General features: G+C 33.8%; 2 protein-coding genes across 2 annotated transcripts in view; one reads left to right on the top strand and one right to left on the bottom strand.

Moving 5' to 3' along the window:
* The window catches only part of LOC142349789 (uncharacterized), a 146,534-nt gene that overhangs the window by 1,990 nt on the left and 118,482 nt on the right, over nt 1-26,062 (bottom strand). Inside the window, exon 4 of the mRNA XM_075401565.1 lies at nt 4,010-4,708. Within this exon, the coding sequence (XP_075257680.1) occupies nt 4,066-4,708 (643 nt within the window). The 3' untranslated portion in view covers nt 4,010-4,065. The remainder of the gene's footprint in view (nt 1-4,009; nt 4,709-26,062) is intronic.
* LOC142344242 (serine protease 38-like) lies at nt 7,091-13,800 on the top strand. Its single transcript, XM_075395803.1, has 3 exons — nt 7,091-7,363; nt 12,599-12,707; nt 13,602-13,800. Exons 1-3 carry the CDS (start codon nt 7,093-7,095, stop codon nt 13,798-13,800), a joined length of 579 nt encoding a protein of 192 aa, XP_075251918.1. The 5' UTR covers nt 7,091-7,092.

The raw sequence follows: 26,062 nt of genomic DNA on the forward strand, positions 1-26,062 counted from the left end.
ACAGCGGCTGGCCAAACTGATAAAAAAAAAGAGGAAAAGAACATTGTCAAAACCGAAGTGAGATAGAATGAAGTGTTGTTTCAGGCCCACAATTGTTTCGGCAAGCGGCTGGACGTATATTCGAGTTCGATTGAACATAGAGGATGCTGTGACTTGACACCCAATAGGAGGACAAAAAAGATAGGCTCGTGAAGCAGACCTGAGGGTTGAACTTCAGACCAATAGGTTGCACGAATTTTGCGCCACCTGTTAGTCGTCGTATCTGTTTTCCTTTGTTTTATGCAGTTAACTTCACAGTACTAATGATAGAAAAACTTCCATATATGGGAGAAAAAGAAAAAAATTCTTTTTGGTGCGACTTGGAAATGAACCTTAGTCAATTAAACTTTCCTGGTTAGCTTTGCTGGAAAATTGCGCTATTGTTGTGCATGTTTGGAGTGCTTAGAAATAAAGCCAATGCGTCGAATTGTTGTTTTGTCTCTGTTTTTTTTATTTTACAAGTTATTTGTTTTATATGTATTTGGTAATTGTTGTTCATTTATCCTTCTTTTTTTATGTTGTTTTTGAACCCAGTTCTGCGAGGGAATGATTATTGGAATCTGGTGTGCCATGGGGCTTGATCCTAATATGCCCCAATATTGACGTATTCTGATCATTTACTTATGCCTCCGATTTGTGGTGGAAAAAAAGGAATTCGCGTTAAATGAGATGATCGAGAGTGCTTTTGCACGTGTTGAAAGTACATTGTGCTTTTCTGCTTTTTAAGTCTAGTATGGACTGTATCCTGGAGCAGGATTTTAACGAACAACAAACTCTTCTACTGCGACCAAATTATATTGCTGTGACAGCAATTCCGAGTGGCTCACTCTCACAGTTTTTGTCTAAATGATTGGGCTTCATTGTCAATTGTTTTGCAATGTTAATCAGCTTTTTGTGAATCTGTTGTGTGACTCTGCATTGTTTCATACAGGTATTTGTTTAAATATTTCACTCTATTCATTCTCTGTGACTGAAATGCGTTCCTTATAAACTGAATTTAGGCAGACTGCAGTTTCTGTTTTGACTAAATCTCATTGGTTAGGCCTTTGATCACTTCCCAAAATCCGTGGCTGCCTTCGTCACTTTCAATTGGAACTTTTTATGCTACTTTTATCTGATCACTTATTCTTATGAATTGTTCTATTTCCCTGCAGTTAATGTATTTCTGTTTTCAGTGATTCATGTTTATTTCTGGTTGCGGTTTGCAGTTTGCTTCGCTTTCTTCATTTCAATTTTTTCAAATTTTATGTCTAAAAACTGTATGAAAACTGTTTTGTATTACTGAAAAAATCTTCGAGTGATTCATGAGTTGTTTTTACAACTCACTGAGTTGTAAAATATCACTCCGTGTCACTGAGTTGACTATTATCATTCTTTCTTGGGTAATGTGGGGGCCAAAAGTTTTAAGATATGAAAGCTTTTTTTGTGATTTCTTCAAACTCCTGAAAGTTTGTTTTCGACTTTGTGTGAAACATTTTGTTTTTTCTAAAATTCAATGTCGTAATTGTTGATTGCTTCCCAGATCATTGGACACAGTAAAAATTGTTGAAATGCTCAACCAATTAAGCATCGCAAAGGTGCAAAACCAGTTTGGTGATTGTTATGTAAATTGAGCGTTGTTAGGAATTTGTAAAATTACCTTTGTCAATTAGATTAAAAAGTTTATAGCCGTCTTCAGAAATATTCAAAAAATTTAGTTCCTGATGTGTTGAATTGAAGTTGCCACATGTAAAAACATTTGGCGTTCTTTCATTTAAAAATGTCTCTACCTCTAGGGGCATTGCCGGAGGTTTGTCGACGGAAATGATACAAAAGTATTCAATTGGAGGCAGCCTAATTCATACTTAGAAGATTAAGAGGTTTCGTCCGTTCTTATCTCTTTCTTCCTCATTTAAAAGTTTTTTGCTTTAAAAATGTGTTGGTGTTTATTTAATGAGAGATGCGTGATGTCTATTAGAACAACTTTCAGTTGCCACGACGTAACTACTGGGGATAAACTCTGGTGACATTTCTTGGTTTCGTTCACACGCACTATATCTATACCATTTTCTGTTAAAAAGAAGATCAAGTCATGTGTTTTGTTGATTAGCCCGCAGCAGTGCCATTGCATTATTAGTGGCCTATCCATATGGACTCAAAATCTGGATGGTTGATGTATGATTTCATAATGCTGTAATTTCAGGGAATATGATTGCGCTTTTGATGCTTTTGTGTATTTATTTGTCAATAAGTTTTTTGTTGAAGATACGCAAGGCCATATTGGAGACAATATTAATTAGGTCACTGGTAATGAAAAATATACGTGTTTTGCTCAGGAACTCTGCTACTAGAATAGCAAGTTTTGCAGGAGAACGTGGGTTTCTCTGCGGCTAGACTTTGTTTGTGATAGCTGAATAATAATTGCCACTTATTTTCTTCGAGATTTCAGCTATCATGATCTGGTAGGTCGCCCATGAGCAACTCCAGTTTTCGAGCATGTACTTCGCAGATGTACAAAGCCAACATATTTTAGGACCATGTTTTTGAGCAGCGCTGACTTGAAAATTTGAGCTGGTGATTACTCTCATTAACTTTGTCGGCTGTAATTCTGCTTGTTATCCTTGTTACCTTGATTACATCCATGGCGTTGTTATTCAAAAGCTCGTCTTTCATCTTGCTTGAATTTATGATATGGTGGACGTTAACAGTAACAAAATTTGGCGAGGATTTTTGATTAGGGAGCGTATTTCTAGCATTTACAGTTGCGTTGAAAAAGGCTTCTTGGAGGTTAGATGACAAAAATAGGCACTCTCTGGTTACTGAGTCCTCTGGCTGGATAAAGAGTTCAGTTTTGTTTTTCAGTTCTCTGATATGCTTGATATTCACCACAGGGAGAATCATTTGGATTGCTCGTTGAAAATTACTTTACGACAGCCTAGGATTGATAGAAACAACCATCGGTCTGATGTTTTCACTTGGTGTTAGGATTTGTTATCTGAATCTTTTTCGTTTGTTGAGTGCTTCGGTTAAATCATTCTCGCCTCTGTTGTTTCACCAGCAGTCGTTCTAGCTTCCGATAAAAGCCGGTCTAAGTGACAACTCTTTTTAGAAATTAGCCCTTTTCTGGCTCTGAGCTTTTAAATTACATTTTTAAATTGGATTGTAGCTGGGATCTTTAACAAGTGTGTAAACTTTGAGTATCTTTTAAAATTTCATTGTTTTCCACAATAAATTGATGGATTGCTTAGGTAAACTTAAGCTTAAAAGGATAGGAAAACATGGTTTTTAAACCTCGGAGACTGAAAAAAATAGGTGCCATAAAAGTACGCGAAAAGTTTTAAGACTCAAGAAGCTTTTAATGAAGGGAGAGATAAAATGCTTTCTACACAAAGAAAGATTCGACAAATATTGTCCAGCAGAAGATACTAGGTTTCCCAGTCTTGGAACTCTGCTGTTGAACTAGTGTCCACTCGTTAACTATTTTACAGTGCTTTTTACTAATGTACAGAAATTAGGCTCTAGCGAGAACTTTGATTAACTAGAAATGAAGATGTTTTTATGGAAAGTTGCATAAGTTCATCAGTTGAGTCGAAAACGAGCTCTATTGGCATATTAATATATTTATTTTCTCAAACTAGGGGTTAAGTTTCATAAGCATTACTCTTATAAGTAATTTAGTATGCCGATGGAGCTCGTTTTTGTCTCAATAGATGAACTTACGCAACTTTCCTTAAAAAACATCTTAATCTACAATTAATCAAAATTTTCAGAGACGGATTCGGTTTGGATCTCAACCTAGGTAGGCGCAATTCGGCGCCTACTCTACGACCAATTCAATTGAAATGAAGGAGAAATTATGCACAAGTTTGTATTCTGAAGATACTGTTGAAAATATCTCATGCATGGGGGATTTTAAGGAGTTGATTAGGCGCTAATCGATTGTTTGTAGCAGTTGTCCAAATTTTAATAGGAACGAAACTGAAATACTTACTTCAAAGCAGTTGTTGACCATATTCAAAGAATCTGTCTGCAAAATTTGTTCAATATTCAGTGTCTGCCTCCTACACCTGCACTGCCGGCCCTGCTAACTTGTCTATTGTATGCCTCCGTAGCCCAAAGAAAACTGAGCGGGTTATTGAACATGGTTATAACTTGTGCCCTGTAAAAGGAGTTTGATGCAAAGTATATAAACGGGTTGAGGTCGAAGTAGATCAAGTAGAGCAAGTAGGAAAACTTCTCGAATTCGGGTATTAACCAGCTTTTGGCATTGACCATCTGTTGGTACCACATAATTGAGTCGATGAGGGTTGAGGGCAAATTAGCGATGATATAGAGAACACTGATTGCGAACAGGGTCATTGTGACCCGCTTCTCTTTTGAGAAACTCTTCGAAGTCCTTCGGGTCAGCATCGCCCGAACTTTCTTCAACTTGCCCCCTTCGTCTACACTATTGATCCTGCATGTGCCATTGTCAATGGATCCGTGTCTAGTGTATGTGATCTCTTCGCTGAAGATGCTTCCTGCGTCACTGCAGCGTCTTATTCGTGAAGAACACGCAGCCCCATTTGGGGTGGCTAGGTTATTGATAGTTGGGGCTGTGAGGAACGAAGGGCTGGAACTCTTTTTCGCTAATCTTGCTGAGTTGTCACGTTCGTGATCAGATTGTATTTCACTCTGATTCAGAGGGGACCTAAAGCACAAATAACGGGAAAATTTTTGAAATGTGGGCGAAATAGATTTTCCACTTATACAACTCTTGGATACCTTTTAAAAAAAATTCTTTACTTTAAAACGTTTACAGCCCAAGTAGGCTGAAACTGAAAACATACTGGAGAAGAAAGATCAATCTCAAACAAGAAACACTCCAAGATGAAATGCAAGCAGCATATTTGAAGACAAAAAGCAACATAAAAGCTTTCGATACTTTTTTCCAAAAAAAAAAACATATGAGCGTTATTAAACATTGGGATCTTTTCAACAATTGCCCCCCTTTTTGCAAAAGGAGGGGGTTATTTTTGAACAGAATTTGAGCTAAAAATTCATTAACCAATCAGAGACGAATATAATAACTTTCCACGTATGTGCATACTATGTTAAACTGAATAGAATCAAATACGCTATGCTATGACAATTAGGCGAATTAGAATACAAAGCGAAATGAATTTCCGACTGGCGGGTGGATGGGTGCGCTTCGCGCGCGTTGTGGCTTTGGCCAGGAACAGCAGTCGCAATTTTAACTTTTAGAAAGCGACTCCTTTTTTCTCAGCTATTCAGCGTAATAAAAACAGACAGCAAAAACATGGAACACACAGCAAGGCTGTCGCTGACCTTCTTAACTGAAGAGTCTTGAAATTACGGGGCTACTTTGGAACTAAGAAAAGCTACAACCCGACTGACAGAATTTAGAGAGGAACAAATTGAGTTTTCGTTTTGTTAACAAGAAAGAAGTTATATGCGCAATTAATTAATTAACTGTCAGAAAAGAGCGGATGTCTTGACCAATATTTTAAATCAAATTATAAGCTTGAAGGTAACCCCATCGGAATTTCAGAGAACGTATTTCACTCTCATATACCGAAAAGTGACCCTTTTTTAGCGGAAAACTATCTGCTTTTTCTATCACAGTAGCATTTTCAAATATTTTTGAGAGATTTCTGAGGGATAAAACATGTGACTACCTCCACACCAACAGAAATATTTCAAGAACGCAACGTATTCGGCTATTGACGCCATAGCATACTGGACAGATAATTTTTGATGCCTGATGGACATTTATTTCCGTAAGCACCGCATTTTTAAATTTTGTCAAGTTGTTGAACTCGATAAGTTGCAAAAATTTTAATCAAAAACGTGGAGTTGGAAGTATTCGGTGAAAGCCCCCGCCAACCAATATATTAAATTTTATCATTGACCACCAACAGAAAACAATAGTAGAAAACACGGAATCTGTTTGGATCAAATTTTACAAGGGAGTTCCTCAAGGTACCATCTTGGGTCCCGTAAATTTTAACATCTATGTCAATGGTCTAAAATAGAACCTCCAAAAACTGGACATTAGTGCAGTACGTAGATGATACTTTAGTGTTTTAAGATAAAAACAAATGAAGAATTAGACCAAGTAAAAGTAAATTACTTCAAGTTTCTTTAACGGACGTAACTCACCAATATGAAAAACAAGCACTCACGCTTAATTAAGCTGAAACAGAGAATATGATTTTCGGCAAAAACATCTAATAAAAGAAACTAAAGCAGCAGTTTTACGAATAAGTCTCATATATTGAGTGCCAAACGTTCACTCAATTACATTGGAGTTTATCTAGGCCTAATTCTATCTATCTTATGAAGATGAGATAAAAAATATATTGAGAAAAAAGTCCTGTGGCATAAAAACAATGTATTAATTTATCACGCATTCTCCCGATTAAGCAAAACCGCTTTTACTCAAAGCAGACTCTTCCTAGACAACAAAACAATTTTCTTATTTTGGAAACTTGTAAATAATAGGTTACTCGCATTTATAGACAACAGCTATTCCATTATGAAACTACAGATGTATCAGGTGAAAAAACTTAATTTGGAAAATATTAACAATAGAACGTCTTTAATTGAACATAGTATCTTTAATCGCGGTTGCAAACTCTGGAACCTAATCTAAAAGTCATATTTTGAAGACAGAAGAAAATTTTAGCAACGAAAAATCACATCAAAGCAAAGAAAATTATACATCAATTTTCCTTAATTCCTTTCAAAAAGGACCCCGCAGTCGCAATGTGCTCTATTGTGTCTCAAATTGATTGCAGGTTGAGTACCAGCTGATTGAATTTTAATATTTTGTATAATAATTATCGATACATGTAATCGTGTAAACATCGTAAACATCGTCACACTCAATTTGCCCATTTCAAGGACAGAGGCCGCCTCGTTTGAGCTGAAGAGAATGCGTCGTTGCTTTTGTAAGGCACCAGCAAGGAAATGAACGAAGTGAGAGTAAATTAACAGAACAATCAAATCGCTCAAGGCTCAATAGAATTGATTAATTACAGATCTGAAGTAAATTCAAGACCAACATAAACGATGAACAGAAATATAGTTGTGCAACTGAACTTCTTTGCCCTTATTTTTGCCTCAATTGGGCTTCTGGCAACAAATGTAGTGCGTTTTCGCGGGCCACTAAAAAGTGGAAAGCCATTTAGCCTCCAGCGGTCCAAAATCTCGACAATAGTTAACGGCGTTGATTCTGTAAACAGAGCCTTTTATGTGAGACTATACGACCATGGGAAGTTTGTGTGTGGAGGGACTATAGCTCACCGCTTCTTTGTTCTAACAGCAGATTCTTGCATCGGAGGTCAGACACGATAAACTAGATTGGAAATTAAAGAGTAGCTCCCCAATCAAATCATAATCATCTATTGAAACCTTTTTTTTTGCAATTTTACAAAGGTAATTGAAAACTTTAAAGGCTGGCTCTATATGAAAAAGTAACACTTTATTTATCCAAAAAACAATGTCAAGAGTTAACATCATTAATGGTAGTGTAGGGTAATATAATAATAATAATAGCTTTATAGATAAAAATACAGGTGGGTCAACAAAAGAAAATATTAATTAATCTTGTAATGCACTAGAGATGGATCAAAGAAAATACACATCGCGCCAAGAAACAATTGCTTTTGCCACTTGGTACGTTTCGCAAAAATCTTTAAAAAAATTCTTTTTGATATGTTTTTTTTTGCATCAAGTAGGGATATTTTTTTCATCACCAAAATTTTTGAACGTCGAGTTATGTAAGGGAACAGATATCTAGGCTAATAAATTAATAATGGCATTTTTGCAGTTTATTATTTAGAACAAATGCAGAAGAATGTCAAAGTAAACAACCCCAACACAATACAACTTAAAAACAAGGTGAATTTACGTCAGGGCTGCTTGACAAGGGGCGTGTTCCAATCGATAAATATCTATTCCATTCATAGGGGGTATGAGGGAAGATGAGACCAGAACAATAAATAATAATCTCATAGAAATAATTTGAATGAGTAATTTTTTTTTGAGTAATAATTCAAATATTTCAGCCGATACACAAAAAAGTTAATCTCTCAATTAACAACTGCAGCTTAGCGACCAAAAAATCTTTAAGCAGCAAGCCGTTAAAGTTTTTTAAGCAGCAAGCTGGTCCAAAAAGCAATTATTATTATTTTGAATTTTAAGTCTCATTAGAAAAATAAAAGAATCGGAAGAATGCAAAAGTTCAAACAGATACTAAAAATTTCAAAATGTTGTAACTGAATGTTTGTTCCGATGCCACTCGTGGGGGGGGGACTATATACTCAAATGGGTTTTTTTTTGTTCAGACATTCTTGGCCGATCGTTGTAGAGAAATGTGAGTGATATTACTGAAAATCTCGTCCAACGTAGAGTTCAGAATTGAAAAGATTTTTCTCAATTTCGTTTTTTTCGAGGAGTAAGCGAGGTTTAAAGTTTGTGTGAACAAGAGATGTTTAGCATGATTTGTTCACTTTTAGCATAATTTTTGTTCAAATTAAGAATTTTTCTTGAAATATATTAAATCAAAATTACATTTTAAAATACCAATGAAAAAATTTTGTGTTTCTAACAGGCGAAAGGCCATTAGAAGGCTAGTTTTTGTCTCATAGGGAAGTTTACTATAAAAAAAACTCGATTTCTATTTGAGAGCTGATATTTTAAAAACCATTTCGAAATTTTTCTTTGATTTTTTTTCAAGTCACTTGGAGACCAGTCGCTTTCCAAATCCAGGTTCTGTTCATGAGAAACCTCATTTACAGTTAAAGGACGCCCATTGAATAAATAATTCGTTTTTAAGGAATTGCTCACTTTTTATGGCTTCGACTCTGAGTCTTCGTAATTTTTATTGAAATTTTGACTTTCTTTTTGGATTTTAATAAAATTTTGTAGTCCTATAGCAGAGCTTCGTTGACTGAAAGTGCAAAAGGCTTCCTAAGTAGCAGTAAGTGAACCGATGTAGAAATTTGAGTGCGCAGCTAATAGCTGTTTAGACTTTAGACAGAATTTTTCGAAAAGAACATATTAGGATGATTTTTCTGCACGCTTATGTCAGTCTCACTATCGACAGGTCCCATGCTTTACTGTGCTTTACGGTACTTTACTGTGACCAAAATTAAACCAAAATTAATCTGCTTAGCGGTTTTATCTTCTAACTATTGTCTTAATGACTTCGATTATACAACTTTTCGATTTTTTTAAATATTTTTGGTTGTTTTTTCATACTTCTGATTCCTATTGAAATCTTATCACATTATAGTATTATTGAGAGTTTCCATTAGCATAGAGAAGACGTTCAAGTGATCATAAATAAGTTTTTTCCAAGAAAAACGCATGGTTTTAATGTCCTCGACACTGTCTTCTTGCACTTTTCTACTGATTTTTTTTGGTTGTTGCCTGCATATTTGGGTCATTCCCATTGATATACATTTTATTGTGATGACCTTTTGATGATTTAGGAATGACACATATTGTTGTGTTCCCATAGAGGCGTAAGTTATCATAATTTATTAGTTATTGACTTCAGTTGAAAACTATAGAATTATAGTTCATGGCTTTGATATTACAGCTTTTTTCAAAGTTTTTGTGGTTTCTAAATTTTTGTTCAATTTTGTTGGTTGTTGTGGAGTCAAAATGTTACAAAAAAAATCCATTGTTGTTAAAGAACGATTTGAAAATGAAAAATTTTCACTGAATGCTTCATTTTTAAACGGCTTTGACACATTTCTAAACTTTTTTTCTCAATTTGCTGTTTTTGCCTGTTTGTTATTCTTTATGTAGTCGTCAAATTCCGAGACGTCTCATAAGCGTCCGACTGATGGTTGAAGAAATGAAATTTCCCAATGCAGTAAGTTTACAGCAATTATCCTTAAAGTTTAGGATATTATTTCTTTTCAAAAATTTTTAAAAAATTTAATTTTCTTGTTATGTTTCTCATCATCAGCAGGCCCCATCCTTTTCCCTTTAATTCAAATGTTAGCGTATGTATCAGTTTGACGTCGAAACCGATGTTTTGTTTGTTGGACAATATACGTTTTAATGAAAATTTTGTTGGTGGTCAATATTTGTGTTCCTTTTCTCTTCTGTAAGCACATTCGCGTAATACCAGATCCCATTGATTTTTGAATGAAGCCCAATCCAACATAATGAATCTTTCTGTATAATTTAAGTTGAATTAGTATAATTAACATTTTAAAAAACCATAAAATTCAGATAACAGCGAAAGATTTTAATGTCTTCAGTAATTTGTGTTTTGTGCAAATTTTTTGTAACCTTTTTAGTTTTGCTTCATCTTTAGCTGGTTTCTATGGCTTATTCTAAACAAAGACAGATCCTTGTGTTGGCTATTGAGTTTTTAATAGTTTTATCAAGAATTTGTATGTTAAAAGCTAATGGTTATCAAGACGTTTGAAAATATTTGGTTTAAATAATTTCGGTTGATTTTTTGAGTTTCGCCTAACTATTTCTTTATTTTGGTCGGCTTTTTGCCTAGTTTCAATAATAGAGTCCCATCTGAATTTTATTAACAGAAAATTTAGTTTGTGTAGTTAAGGTTTCATCTGATTGTATTTTGACGGTGCTAATAGGTGCTTTCAAGTTTAGATGCTGAATTTTTTCCGTAGAAATTGTGTTTGTTTTTGCTCATTTTGTTGTTTGTTTTTTTTCCAATAGTTTTACTAATGGCCGATCTCCTGAGCGTTGTAATGACGCTCGGCATTATTTAATTCTCTTAATAGTTTGCGTAACAATATTTTTTTAAATTCAAAAAAGCTATTTTTGATTTTCTCTTCATTTGGTTGACAGTTATGTGGAAAAATGTAGATGAGCGCGGGTCGGAACATCATGTGCGAACGCACATTAACGAGTCTCCTTGTCTCTTTCTACGATAAAAAACTGAAAGGAGCGATCTCTCAATTTTCGACAGCATCATCTAAAAGCTTTTCTTTGAAGCACAAAATTCGACAAAGGAAGATTACAAAATCCATATTCGACAAAAAAATTGCTTGTTATTTTCTACTTAAAGCAGCTTTAAGATAGATTTTAAAACATTTCAGTTCAAATCGACAAACGTTTCTCGATTGCGACAGTTAATAAGCAATTTTGAACAACATCAACTTGATTGATTGACTGTTAGAACTTGGTGCTAAAAGAGCACGAAGTTTAACTTTGCGAAACTGAATTCGGTGGGAACATTAAAAACAAAACAGTCTCATTTTCTCTCCGAAAAGATTGTAAAATTATTAATTCAGTTACTTTCTATCAACTAAACTTAAATCGCATGAAATTTCAATTTTTGAGCTCATCAGTTGTGATAAACATAATTACAAGTCTGTTAGTTTAATTCAAAGTACCTCTGAACATTATTGCGACAGCTCAATACAAACTAAATTTAAATACACTTTTTTGCCCAGGTATTATACGATGGCAGCAAAAAAAATAAGTACAGGGTTATTTCTGCTTTTAAGCTTGATTTAAGCATCATAACCATAATTTGAGCCCACGCAATATAAAAATGTAGAAATTAGAAGTTTTTATTCTTATTTTCTCCGCTTTAACAGAAAAGATGGTTAAACCGCTTTGTTCTTTCACAGATTGACAAATTGTTACGCGACAAGATGTCGGGTTTTCGTGCACGAAAGCACAAATACAACTCAATTTAAAATCAGGATCATGTGTACAGCCTGCATGAAAAACATTACCTGAAAATTATCAGTTACTGGGCCAAGAATCGCAAGACGCTAAAAATTATTCAAAAAGTCCGAAGAAAAGTTTGTTAACGATGTTTCAAAAAATCTCAGAACCTCACTGGAGCAAAAAAAACAGTGACTCATAACACTTTCACCTGCTATTATAAAATTTTCAGAGTTAGAGTTAGGCAAATTCTCAAAAAATATATTTTTTCAAGAAATGCTGCAAAAAAGTCAGACTGATGAAAAAAGCAAGTGTTTGTCTTTAAAACGGTGTATTTATTTACCCAGGAAGGCTTTTTTGTTGCAGGATAATGTTTTTACTGACGAAACTAGAGTGCTCATCTCCAGCAGCGGAAATGTTTGTTTTTTCCACCAAATGAAACGGATTTCTATTGAGTTTGGACAAGCAATCGCACTTATAATTTGGAATACAATACGATCAGGTCGATGGAAAATGTTTTTTTTAAGTGTCCACTGTCGGTTATTGGGAAATTTGAAAAAGTAAAAAGAAAAATGCAAGTTTAGGGAGTTATTTTTCCACAAGGTAATGCTACCGTGCACAAAATGACCATTATCGGCAAATTTTTCCAACAAAAAGGAGAAGGCGGTACTGAAACGATCGAAGCCCCAGCCATATACAAAACGATACAACGCTGATAAAAAATTTCATGCTTCTTATTAATTCTTGTGTCTGTAATGGGACCTTAATAGTACACCTTAATTGGATATAAAAAATTTTCTGACCCCAGCGCAGATTCAGACACTTTGAGGCAGTTTGAATCCATGAGTTAAACAACGATTGAATCAAAGACAGTTTGATGAATTGTGTTTACGCGATGATGTTTTAGTTCCGAGAGAAACTACAGTGTGGGGATTGTATATTGAGGTCGGAGACTTCGACTTACCAGACGGAGGGGTGGAAACTTTCTACATTAGACGAGTGTTCTCACCCTCTATGTGAGTTTCATAAAATAAACGGATAAATCATCTCCGGGTCAGAAAATCTTGTGAGACGAATGGCTATCTTGTAAGATTCTTGTTCTATGACTGTTTGTTGTGTGAGATACTGTCAGAAAAACTGGTTTAATGCTGGTCAGAAACCGTCTCTCTTCAGTCTATCGTGATATGGAAACCCCGCCTCTGATCAGACTATCCTGCTGAAAACTTTTTCAGACCATGTAATTCAAGCGCACGATACGCAGGTGTGCACATGAATACGGTCTAATCAGAGGTCATTTTTGGTCAAGACACCTCGACCTGAGAAAGCATCTTGTGTTAACCTTGTACAATTTTTCTCGATAGCTATCCAGAATTGTCCCGGAATATTGAACAAAAAAGCGTCCTCTGCATGATTAATGGTAATTTTCAATTAGAACCCAGGTTGAGGTCCAGACCCAAATTGGTTTATGATCAGACCCAGTCGAGCTCACACCCGTGTGTTCCCAGACCGAAATTACAGGGTCTGGATGGAAGTTCGAGCGCACTACAGTCTGGACCATGGTCTGGAGATGGTCTGATCAGAACTCCTCCGGTCTGGAAAGTCTGGACAATGGTCTGGAGATGGTCTGATCAGAGGTCAGTTTGGTCTGAAAAGTCTGATCATAGGCGGATTCGAGCGAAATTGGGTCTGATCACAACCTCTTCGAGCGCACTTAGGTCTGATCAGAGGCAACTTCGAGCGCAGGATAGTCTGATCATGAGCACTTCGAACGCATAATAATCTCATCAGAATAAGCAATTAGCCTAAAATTTCATTCTGTTAAGCTGTCTAAAATCTCATTAAAAAATCAGGATCAGTCAACACTCAATTGGCCGCAAGCGACCAAAAATTAAAATCTTTGTTGTATTTAGTGTGAAATACAATATAAAGGCGATAAACAACATAGCTCTGTTGGAGCTGTACAGGCCAGTAATGGACTTGTCACGACTATTGAGACCGTGCAGCTGTGACGTGGAACACTTGACCCCAGTTGCCACCTGTGGAATGGGACTCATGTCAAGAGAGGGCGAAAGGATGTCACATGCATACAAACTACAGGAAAATATCTAGATTGTTTTCTGCCTTTGTTTGCATTAGGCATCTTTCTGTGCAGTGTAAAGCGGCTCTTAGAAACGAAAAGTACTGCATTTAAAGCAGTATCCACCGTTTGGAAGCCGAGTCTACAATTGCACCTAGTGGTCTTAACTTTCCAAATATGAATAATTCTTTTGCCCATTCTTGTTCCCGGGTATCACCCTGACCAAAATTATTTTGAGCAAAAAAACTTAAAATTTAATGCCAATTTTCTAACATAAAGTCGATATCAATTTTGCAAAGAATCATTGCCGAAGACCATAACATCATAATCTTTTCTTTAAAAATAGTATATAAAATGAAGGGCGCTTTTTTTCAAAGCCACTAATGCGTTGTGTGTCACGTGATAATTAATGTGACACTCGGAAAAAAACGACAAAAGAGAGCCTCGAATACGGAAAATGTCCAAATGCGAAAGAAAAATGGCAAATCGTGATATCAACGCAAAACAATTTTTTTTTGCTGATATCATGCCAGAAGATGGCAGAAACTTGGTTAAAAGTGGGAGATCTCAGAATAAAAACATTTTTTTTTAAATATGTTTTTCAATACATAAATTGTAGCAACCGTAAGCTTTCAACTCAAAAACAATGAATAAAATAATTTTAAAGCTCAGAAAGCCAAATGGAGATGTCATTAGTGACACTGAATCAATAGACCACAACATACAACAAATACAGGTAGAAAAAATTTTCACAAACAGTTTTACGCAAATTATCTTGTTCGTTTATGGACTTCAATTGCACGGTAATTTGACTTGTCAATAGATGGGTTTGGTCATGACAATTAGGCCAAATGGGCTTTGATGTTGCTTTTTGTCCACTAAAAAACAAATGTTAACAAAATAGCTAATTTGACCAAAACGTCAATATATCAATAATAAATGGTGAATTTCAGATACTTATCAAATTATATGGCTGAAAAAACATAATGTATCAACTGAGAGCGTTCGATAGTTTCTTCAATAAATCATTCCACAACAAAATTAGACATTTGATTAATTAGACCAAGGCAAGAGACTTCATAAAGAACATCAAATACAGGCAAAATTAAGACTTCATTAAAAAATTTTTTTAAAAAAACCATTTACAAATACATTGGCCGATCCATAAAAATCTTTCAACTTTAATGTTTAAACTGAAACAGACTTGCTTGTAATTCGGATGAAAAGAAATACAGAAAATGATTTTGAAAAAGGACAGACACAAAGTAAATTCTGTCTCCTTTTTCATGGCAAAAATCCACCATGAGACTAAAACCGACCTTTCTATCACTGAGCTGTGGCAAAAAAAAACAAGTATTCGAAATAAAAGGGTAATAATCTTTATTGGCAAATGAAAATCCTAAATAATCAAATGTAAATGTAGCAATTTTTTTGAAGATCGATTTGAATTACCACTATTAAAGACCCCTAAAATGTTGGCTCCAGACAATTTTCATAGGAGCCACAGAGAGAAATAGTTCTTTTTTGAGTAAACAAAGGTTGTGTGAGTGGTTTTTTAATGTGTTCATCCTTCAAACTGGACATAGTGTGCCAAATAGAATTATTTGACGCCTTTTGTTATGGAAGAAAATACTAAATCCTCAAGAGCTTAGCAAAAATAATAAACTTAACAGTTTGTTTTCCTCAATCAGCTGCACTCTGTTATCATTAAACGTAAAACAAATGAGAATTTAGTTAATAATTTTTGTTAAATTTTTAGCAATTTTTAAGCAAAAATTAATCAAAATTAGCAAAAATTACGCAAAACGTAAACTAAACAACGGAAGTTCAAAAAACTTTGAACCCAGGCAACCTCTTGGAAAAACCGAAAAAATCCTTTTAAATTGACTTTCTGCGCTTGACAAGCGTTCTAATCATATTACTCAAAACTCTGCATAACGCGGTACGATGAATATATCGGTCGGTGAAATCTGACTAAACAAAAAGCCAGCTGAGCGTTTAGTTCCTCCCAAACTAAGGTGCGTCGGGACAAGAATCTGTGAGCATACGAAAACCAAGAACTAATAATGTGGGGAAATAGGGAATAATTTACGCACACTAACCTCAACTCGTACGAAACTTCAACAATTACGGTAGTTACGGTTTCTTTTCACTAATTTCGCAATAAAATTTGGAGATTAATGCAGTGTATATTGTAACTAAAACATTTTGGATTCTGAATTTGCTTTGAAAATTGCCGCAACCTACGCTCAATCAATAAAAAAAGTTTTTCGATTGGTCTGAACAAAAACTGCCGCTTCGTTCAATTGTTTTTTGCACACATTTGGCCTTACTTCTTTCACGAACCTGCTGGAAAATTTAAACAGTGCTATGACTAACTAGATTTAGCAAATAAACAACACTGAAAAGCAAGCTCTCAATTTTTTGGAATTTTTTTGACTTGCTTAGCTATGGCTTAATTAATCGTCTGCCGTCCATATATATATATATATATATATATATATATATATATATATATATATATATATTTCTCAATAAAGACGAAATCAATTTTGCAAATTAACATTGCCGAAGACCATATTATCATAATCTTTTCTTTAGGAATAGTATATAAAAGGAAGGCTCCTTCTTGCAAAGCCACTAATGCGTTGTGTGTCATGTGATAACCAATGTGATACTCGAAAAAAAAACGACAAACAAGAGCCTCGAATACAAAAAATGTCCGAATGCGAAAAAATGGAAAATCGTGATTTCAACGCAAAACAATTTTTTTTTGCTGATATCATGCCAGAAGATGGCAGAAATTTGGTTAAAGTGGGAGATCTCAAAATAAAAACATTTTTTTTTAAATATGTTTTTCAATACATAAATTGTAGCAACCGTAAGCTTTCAACTCAAAAACAATGAATAAAATAATTTTAAAGCTCAGAAAGCCAAATGGAGATGTCATTAGTGACACTGAATCAATAGACCACAACATACAACAAATACAGGTAGAAAAAATTTTCACAAACAGTTTTACGCAAATTATCTTGTTCGTTTATGGACTTCAATTGCACGGTAATTTGATTTGTCAATAGATGGGTTTGGTCATGACAGTCAGGCCAAAGTGGGCTTTGATGTTGCATATCGTCCACTAAAAAACAAATGTTAACAAAATAGGTAATTTGACCGAAACGTCAATATATCAAAAATAAATGGTGAATTTCAGATACTTATCAAATTATATAGCTGAAAAAACATTCAATATCAACTGAGAGCGTTCGATAGTTTCTTCAATGAACCGTTTCATAACAAAGTTAGACATTTGATTAATTAGACCAAGGCAAGAGATTTCATAAAGAACATCAAGTACAGGCAAAATTAAGACCTCATTAAAAAAATTAAAAAAAAATCCTTTATAAATACATTTCCCGATCCACAAAAATCTCTCAACTTTAATGAAACCTGTTAAAAAAATGAAAGTTTAAATTGAAACAGACTTGCTTTTAATTAGGATGAAAAGAAGAAGAGAAAATGATTTCGAAAAAGGACAGACACAAAATAAAATCCGTGTCCTTTTTCATGGCAAAAATCTACCACGAGACCAAAACTGACCTTTCTGTCACTGTGTTTTGGCAAAAACATTCAATTATTCGAAGTAAAAGGGTAGTAACCTTCATTGGCTAACGAAAATCCTAATTAATCAAATACAAATGTAGCAAAATTTTTAAAGATCGATTTGAATTATCACTATTAAAGACCGCTAAAATGTTGGTTCCAGAACACTTTCATAGGAACCAGAGAGAAAAATAGTTCTTTTTTGATTAAACAAAGGTTGTTTCAGTGGTCTTTATGTGTACATCCTTCAAACTGGACATAGTGGGCCAAGTAGAAATATGTGACGCCTTTTCTTATGGAAAAAAAATGCTAAAACCTCAAGAGCTTACCAAAAATTATAAACTTAACAGTTGGTTTTTCTAAATCAGCTGAACTCTGTTATCATTAGACGTAAAACAAATGAGAATGTCGTTAAATATTTTTATTCAATTTTTAGCAATTTTTAAGCAAAAATTAATCAAATTTAGCAAAAGTTACGCAAAGCGTAAACTAAACAACGGAAGTTCACAAAACTTTGAACCCAGGCAACTTCTCTGAAAAACCGAAAAAAAATCCTTTTAAATTGAATTTCTGCGCTTGACAAGCGTTCTAATCATACTACTCAAAACTTTGCATAACGCGGTACGATGAGTATATCGTCGGCGAAAACTGACTAAACAAAAAAAACCAGCTGAGCGTTTAGTTCCTCCCCAACTAAGGTGCGTCGGCACAAAAAACAAAGCGAACGAAAACCAAGAACTAATAATGTAGGGAAATAGGGAATAATTTGTGCACACTGACCTCAACTCGTACAAAACTTCAACAATTACGGTAGTTACGGTTTCTTTTCACTAATTTTGCAATAAAATTTGGAGATTAATGCAGTGTATATTGTAACTAAAACATTTTGGATTCTGAATTTGCTTTAACAATTGTCGCAACCAACGCTCAATCAGTAAAAAAAGTTTTTTGATTGGTCTGAACCAAAACTGCTGCTTCGTTCGATTGTTTTTTGCACACATTCGGTGTGACTTCTTTCACACACACTTGTTGGAAAATTTGAACAGTGCTATGACTAAATAATTTCAGCAAATAAATAACACTGAAAAACGAACTCTCAGTTTCCTGGAATTCTATTTTGGCTTGCTTGGCAATTGCGTAATTAATCGTCTGCCATTCAGCAATTTACGAAAAAACGAAATTGTTTCGTCACAAAATCTAGGAAAATTGACTCGGAAAATCTGCTTAATTGCAAGAATTAAACCATTCAACTGCACACAATGTTGTCGGGCTTAACTTCATTGTGTCTTCACTCAATGATATGTGTAAGAAATGTCAACAGTTTTCCGGTAAAATAGACTAATTTCCATCTAAGAGAATATTAATTGAAGAAGATAGCGACAAATAATAATTAATGATCGTGATAATTATACAAAAGTTCTACCGACCTATCTATCATACAACTTAGTTTTTTGTTCACGTTATTGGCCTAATTGTCTGCCATTTTCAGCCAAGTGTGCTACACCATTGTAACAAGTGGTCTTCGATTTTCAAACCTGGGTATCTCTTTTATTTCTTGTACCCAGGGGTTTCTTTTCAGAGAAGGTTTTTGGTTCAAACCTATTTTTTAAAAAACAGTTTAAATTTTGATTTATGTTTTTATAATTCTTATCAATGGAAAGATGTGCATACGGCTCAAAATTCTGTATTTCACTAGAATGAAACCTACGTATAAACAAAACGTCAATCAGGAAATCAAATCTAATGCAGTTTTGAAAAAAGAGAGAGAACAAGGAGGCTCAGTAATGTGCGTTGGCACATAACGTTCCGACCCCGCTCATCCTGATTTTTGGGACAAAAGTCTATCAAATGAGGAACAGATAGAAAATCTCTAAAATTCAAGTATTTTTCAAAAAAAAATGTGTATGAACAAAAATCGCCTCCAACGCAAATAACTTAGTGAAGTAAAAATGCTGCATTAAAATGATGAGATCAGTCATTAGTAAGAAAGCAAGTCAAGGCGAACAACAAAATCAAACAACAATAACACTAAACATTAATTAAATCCAACACTTTATGTCCATTTTAAAATAAAAACTTAATAACAAGCTGAAAAAAGCGTTGGATAAAACTGAAACCAAACAAAATAAATTGCACTTCACTAGAAAAAATAAGGGACCACTCTATGAAAAAAACCCGGTAGCACTTAGACAAAAAGAACAAAAAACAGCAAAGTTAAAAGATTGGCTTATATTCCAAAAAAAAACATTTAATTTCAAAAAAAAGAAAACCAATAGATAGCAATTGAAAAAAACCAACATGTTTATGAAAACATGTTTATGAACAAAACCAACATGTTTATGAAAAAACCAACACATACGCTTTTATAGGAGAGCATTGAGATCTGTCATTATTCAATTGTTTATGCGGTTACAAAAAGAGCAACAAGCAGAGAAAACAAAAAAATTGAAGCTTGCGAGAAAACGCTGTCGAAGCAGTAATGCCGTAATTGTCCCCTCAAAATATGTTCAATTGAGCCTTTGTCGTGGGCAAAAAATTTGGCATAGGTCTTCTCATTAAAAAGAGTAGGTAACGAGTAGACTAAAATATAGAACGGGCAAAATTAAATAACAGTTTGTTTTTTTTTAAAACAGTTACAAAGACATGAAAGCCATCAGCTACAAAATGAAAAAAATAAATGGGTTCGTGTATTGGTTCAAAGAAAGCGGTTGAGAACTGTAATTGCTGAGAATATGTCTTACGTCTACAAAAAGAACGTTAAATAAATACAAAAATAAAAAATTAGTTTACATTTTGTGCGTAAAACCCGTGTCGAAGCCAGAAAATTCATAACGAATTCTTCAAAAAAAGCAATGGATTTTGTACATTTGCACCATCCTTTAAAAACAATCGAGTAAAATTTGACCAGTAATACGATGGGACTAGGTAACAATTAGACAAAAAAGAGCAAGAAGGCTAAGTTAAACAACGTTAAAAAAAGTTTTTTTTCTTGAAAGGTATTAACTATCTACTCAAATCAGAATACAGGATCATTTATGCCTTCATGAAATGTCAATGTGTCCTTTCATTATGCAGGTAAATTGGTACGACAAAAAAGACAAAGTAAAAACGACAAATAAGACAATTATAAAAAATCCAATTAATTTCTTCGAGAATTGTGTGTGGAAGTAGTTAAAACCATAATCGATGCATTCCAAAACTTTTATTTGTTCAATGTGCTTTAAATTGAAACGTCAAGAATGCAATATGTGAACTGTCAAAAATGTGATAATATGACAAAACGAGAAAAAACGTGAAAAAGGGGCCGACACTTAAAAATGAACAAAAAAGTGAAATCTGGTAGTAACAAAGCAAGAAAACCGGAAATTAACGCGCAAAAAGTATAATTTATTAAAAGTTAACTCAGTGCAAGAAAGAGGAAGAAGAAGCCTTCTTTCTTTGCTGACACTAAGCTACAAATTGACCAAATTAAGAGAATAATAGTGGCAAACTTCAATAACTTCCATTGTTTATTTATAAGCAAACATTTTTAAAAGTCCAAATGATCATAATCTTTCGAGTAAAGAAAAAAGATAACTTAGACTTTAACTGTTTAGGAAGCCATTTGGACCTATCAATAGTGAGCTTTGATTCGAATTGTTCTGTTCCTTAATTAACAAAAAAAAAATTTCAAAATAAGACCGACTGATTACAATCCGAATTAGTTTTTCGATTGTAACAGTCCAAGATTGGACAAAAACCAGCCATACTATTGCGATTGGTCCACTTAGAACACCCATTTTTTTCGAATGTTTCAAATCTACATAATTAGTTAGTTAAAAGATCAAAATTAGATGCTGCGTTTTTGATAATCATAGAGTAAAGTTAGCAAAAATTGGCGTAATTTTTTTTCCAGAATAGTCTCAATAGAAGTGGAAGTACCAATAACTCACTTAGTAGTTAGCAAAGATTGCGTTGAATGTTTTTTGGTGTGTACTTCTGGCAAATTTAATCAAAATGGAATTCAAAAAAAAGCTTATTTCGGTCAATTTTTGATGAAAAAGGCTGAATTTTGAATTAATTGGCCAGAATTTTAGCCAGAAAAGTTAAATCAAAATAGTCGACAATGATTTTGTCTCGAAAAATATAATCAACAGTACTATTGTTGACAATTTTCACAATTTTTTGCAAAATTTTGGTTGAAAATTTAAGAAAATATCCGGAGAATGTGAATAAAAACAGCGGAAATCCGTCTATTATTCACAAAACTTCAAAACTCGATAACTTCCTGTAAAATACGAAATTCAAAAAACAAATTTTTATTTCCATATTCTACGCGCAAGGGGTTTTTAATGATACCACTCACAAATCTGTACGATGAATATATCGATCGGTTAAAATTGTCTGAACAAAAAAAACTCATTTGAGTATATAGTTCCTCCTCCCTCATTTCGGAACAAAAACTTTACCAAGTAATTACTGAATTTGAGCAAACAACGAAATTCAGATCAGTAAATCAACCTCTATCTTGTTTTTAGTTAACCGCCAAACAGTTAGACAACACCTCCGTTATTAGTAAGACTGCGTGGCATTCCATGATGTGGTTGTCCACGAAACATAGAAATTTCGAAAGGTAACAAAAATTAGGCAGGACTTAGCTAGATCATTAACTTTTCTCTTCGAAACACTTCTTTGATGGTCTTTCTCCAATCAGCCATCCAGCTATTTAATCAACGTAAGACTTGTTATATTGAGAGGTTATAACAAAACAAAGTCTTACTTGCAATTGCAATCTTGACAATTTCAGTGCATTTAACCATTTAACGTTACCCCGAGACAAATGATTGAGATACATCAAGTCCTCTTTAAATTTAAACTAAGGAGGAGGCTTGTTAATGTGAGATGACACTTATTGTTCCATCCCTCGTGATCCACAGCTTTGTCTCAATTGTCAACGTATTGAAGTAGAGATGGACTGCCTTTTACGAACTGGTTCACATTTTGTTAATTAAACTTTGATATTTTCTTAAAAAGTACAGACGGCAAAATAAAAATGTTCATACCAGTGAGATCAAATTTCTTACTACCAGAATCTACACTCTAACCAATGAATTGACATAAATGAATTTTACTCTACAGTATTTTTTCAAGTAGATAAAAAACTTTTTCAGAAAGCGGATAGCTAATTTTACAAATAAAGATCCGAAAATCAATATCTATCTCGTTTTCAAACCGTTACAACTTTTTAGTAACAAGCCGACGCCACTGATTTTCAGTTACATCTATTATGCGAAGTTTGGGTATATCTGCACTCAGAAAAAAATCTTACCTGAGAAAGCAAAATCAGATCAAAATTAAATAGAGTCCGCTTAAGCTAGATAACCACAAAGTAGTCTTTGAAACATATCAAATGATTGATCAAAGCAATTCAATATCTTGACGTATAAACACCAAAGTGTAAAAAAACAGAAAGAACAGCTTGAAAAGGAGAACTCCAGACTCTGCAAAAAAATTTTGTTGTCAATACATATGAAAAAAGTTACCTTTTAAAAGAAGAAGTCAAATATTTTTAGAACAAAACTAGTTAGAAAAGACAATTGGGAGAATCGTTGCCCAGTAGTGAAATTGTCGAGCAATTGCTACCATTTTTGGTAGAAAAGAGAAAACATCACATCATATATCCACTAAGCAAAAAATGACAGTTCAACAATTCATGCACGTTTAACTTTCTCAAGATTCAGGAAATTTCGTTACTCTGTTTAACATTTTGTATTTTTTGTTGCGAAAAATAAACTACAACCACAAATCTTACATAATCAATTTGAACAAAGCTTCATTCGATTGCTGATCAGATTTTTTTTACAAAAATAAACCAGTCAAGAAGAAACAGCAATTTCGGGCAAAGTCTTAAAATCAAAAATCTTAATTTACACAAAAATGATGCTCAACAAACCATGAAAGAAAACAATAAATTTTAAAGCTTTTTTCAGAAAAAAATTAATTTGGATTTCCTGTTAAAGAGATAAATTTACAACTCTCCAGAAAAAAATATCGAGGTCCAAAGTTACAGAAAAAGCTTTTAACATTCTTTGGAATAATGATTTCTAATCATTGGCTATCAAAATGTTGATAAGAAGCTACCACTATACCTCTTTAGATAACCAATTGGAATGGTCAACAATCAACTAAATTTAATAATTTTATAAAGTCAGCTAGTGTCAATTACATTTCAACAATGAAGAATGTCAAAAACGGAAAACAAATATCAGTTGAAAGGAAATTTTAGGTTTACACCTGCCTCTTCAATTAACTATGAAAACTTTTTTGATTAAAGAACTGAAGGGCAAGACATCAATTTATCAAAAAACTGTAAAAACTCAAAATTAACTATTATTTGTTGACAAAAATTAGTATCACTTTCATCATTTATATCGACAAGTGACTTCAACAATTAACACGTCTCATGCAAGACACTATAGCCATCATTGAGGTTTTTCGTTGTTGAAACTCAAAAAACCACTAAGTTTCTACACAATCACTTAGTTTCAACGTAATCAGTACCATAAACTGATAACTGAATATACATTTATATATATATATATATATATATATATATATATAGACTCAATTTATAGACTTGGATATGATTTCAATGAGATTCTGTCAGGTATGAGAATTAGCAACATCACAAAAAAAGAAAAAAAGTGCAAAAATCCATAATTTTAAAGTTTTAATGAAAGCACATAGTGTCAAAGTCAAAAGCTCGTAAATTTCCACAATCTGATTCAAACAACAGTATCCCCGTTTCATCAAAGCACATGCACTTCGTTTATATACCATGTCAAAACAAAACGAGAAAAAAACAAAAACAGAAGCAAATGGCCGCATTAAGATCCCTCTGTAACCTGAAAAATCTAAATTCAAATCCACATCTGCTTTATTCTAAAAACCACGATGAGATTAATAATAGTTTGGTTTTCTCTTCATGGCTAATAAAACACTGAAATATTGAAAATGATAACATATTCGACCCAAAAATAACAAAAAAGAACAACAGATATTCATTAAAATCAAGTAAATGAATGCGTGAAAATATAAATGTGCACAATAATTTTGAACCTCGATAGCTCCGCGTAAAAGACAATTTTATTTACGCTTTAATTCTATACTCTGCGGTTGATGGGCTTTCTTGTGATGCCACTCGCCACTCACTACAATAAATACATCAGTCGGCCAAAATTGACTGAAAAAAAACTGTTGAGGTTGTCAGATGGCTAGATTCGTAATTATGGTACGTACATACTCAGGATACAATACAAATGATTTAAACGTTGCTTCAATTAATAACCTATTAACTGATCAGTGCGATTTTCTTCGAGGTACACTATATCAGCAAGTAACATAATAAACGTAGTCTTGAGTTTGTATCTGCGACGTAAATAGGTGATCAGTAGCATGGAAAACAATAGCATAATTGATTCAATTTCAGAAACAAATCTTAATTCTCTGAATCTGTTTCATCTCTCATAAACCTGAATGAAAACAATCTAAATCTGTCCAGGAAGCCTACTTTCACTCCAATGTTCTGGCTAAACCATTCTCAGTTCTGGACATAGGAACGAAATTAGAAAAGTGTGCTCCTGATCTCATCTGCACAACCCCAGCAACCCCAGGAACTACAATCAGTTCCAAAGATGAAGGGAACCCTCTGTATGTTATGGACAAACACAATAGTCTGGATACACCTGCTTGTGTACTCGGAGTAGCCACTCATTATGCCAGACAAGTTGGCTTCAATAACAGAAACCAGTTTGTGAACAAAAGCGTGAGCTATTTCGCAAATGTGCCCCACTTATATATATGGATCCAGTCTGTGTTCTCAACAATTCCTTATTGTCCATATTTGCCATGTATTTATTAAATATTTTAACAATACTGCACTAACAAGACTTTACAACTGAGCCCAGTTAATGCAATATTATTCACATAATTATGATTGCGTAGTGATTTTTTTAAAATTTATAGACGTGTAAATTACCCAAAGTTGTGTGATCAAAACATTGATGCTATTATATATTATATAATCAAATCAGGGACATTTTTGTACACAAAAATAGAAAATTTATTTTTCTACAAATATTTTTTCTACAAAAATTTTTCTACTTTTGTCTATACTACTCGCACAGTTTTGTGATGGATTTTTATATGGATATATTTGATGCGATGAACATCATGGCTTCTCTTGGCATCCAAGCCACATCTGTTGCCTATGAAATTCCAATAACAACACTCAACACCATTGACATTTATTTTTTTTTTAATCTTCAAAAATGCAAATTTAAAGTTATAACCACAACAAAAACGTTTGGTTAAATATTTACATTTTCAAAATCGCCTCGTAAATATATGAATAGTTTGGTCTTTATACTTCCGTAGAACAAATTTCTAAAGCCTCTTACTTGTCTATCTATTGGAACACGTTCATGCAGTTTGACCATTTCGCTGCTTAGTTTTTCTTAAATTTATTTTTAGTTTTCTCTTTTCGGATTTCACTTCCTAGAAAAATTTCTAATCAGTGATCTGTCACTCCATTTGGATTGGCACTTATTCTTTGGAAAGTACTGGAGAGTTCTGGAGTTATTGGTCAGTTCGTACTTTTCAAAAATCTTGAATGAGGAGTTTTTGGTTTCTCGACTGCTCTCTTTATATTGTGAG

This window comes from Convolutriloba macropyga, chromosome 1, assembly GCF_964194025.1.
Source record: "Convolutriloba macropyga chromosome 1, txConMacr16.3, whole genome shotgun sequence".
Lineage (NCBI taxonomy): Eukaryota > Metazoa > Xenacoelomorpha > Acoela > Convolutidae > Convolutriloba > Convolutriloba macropyga.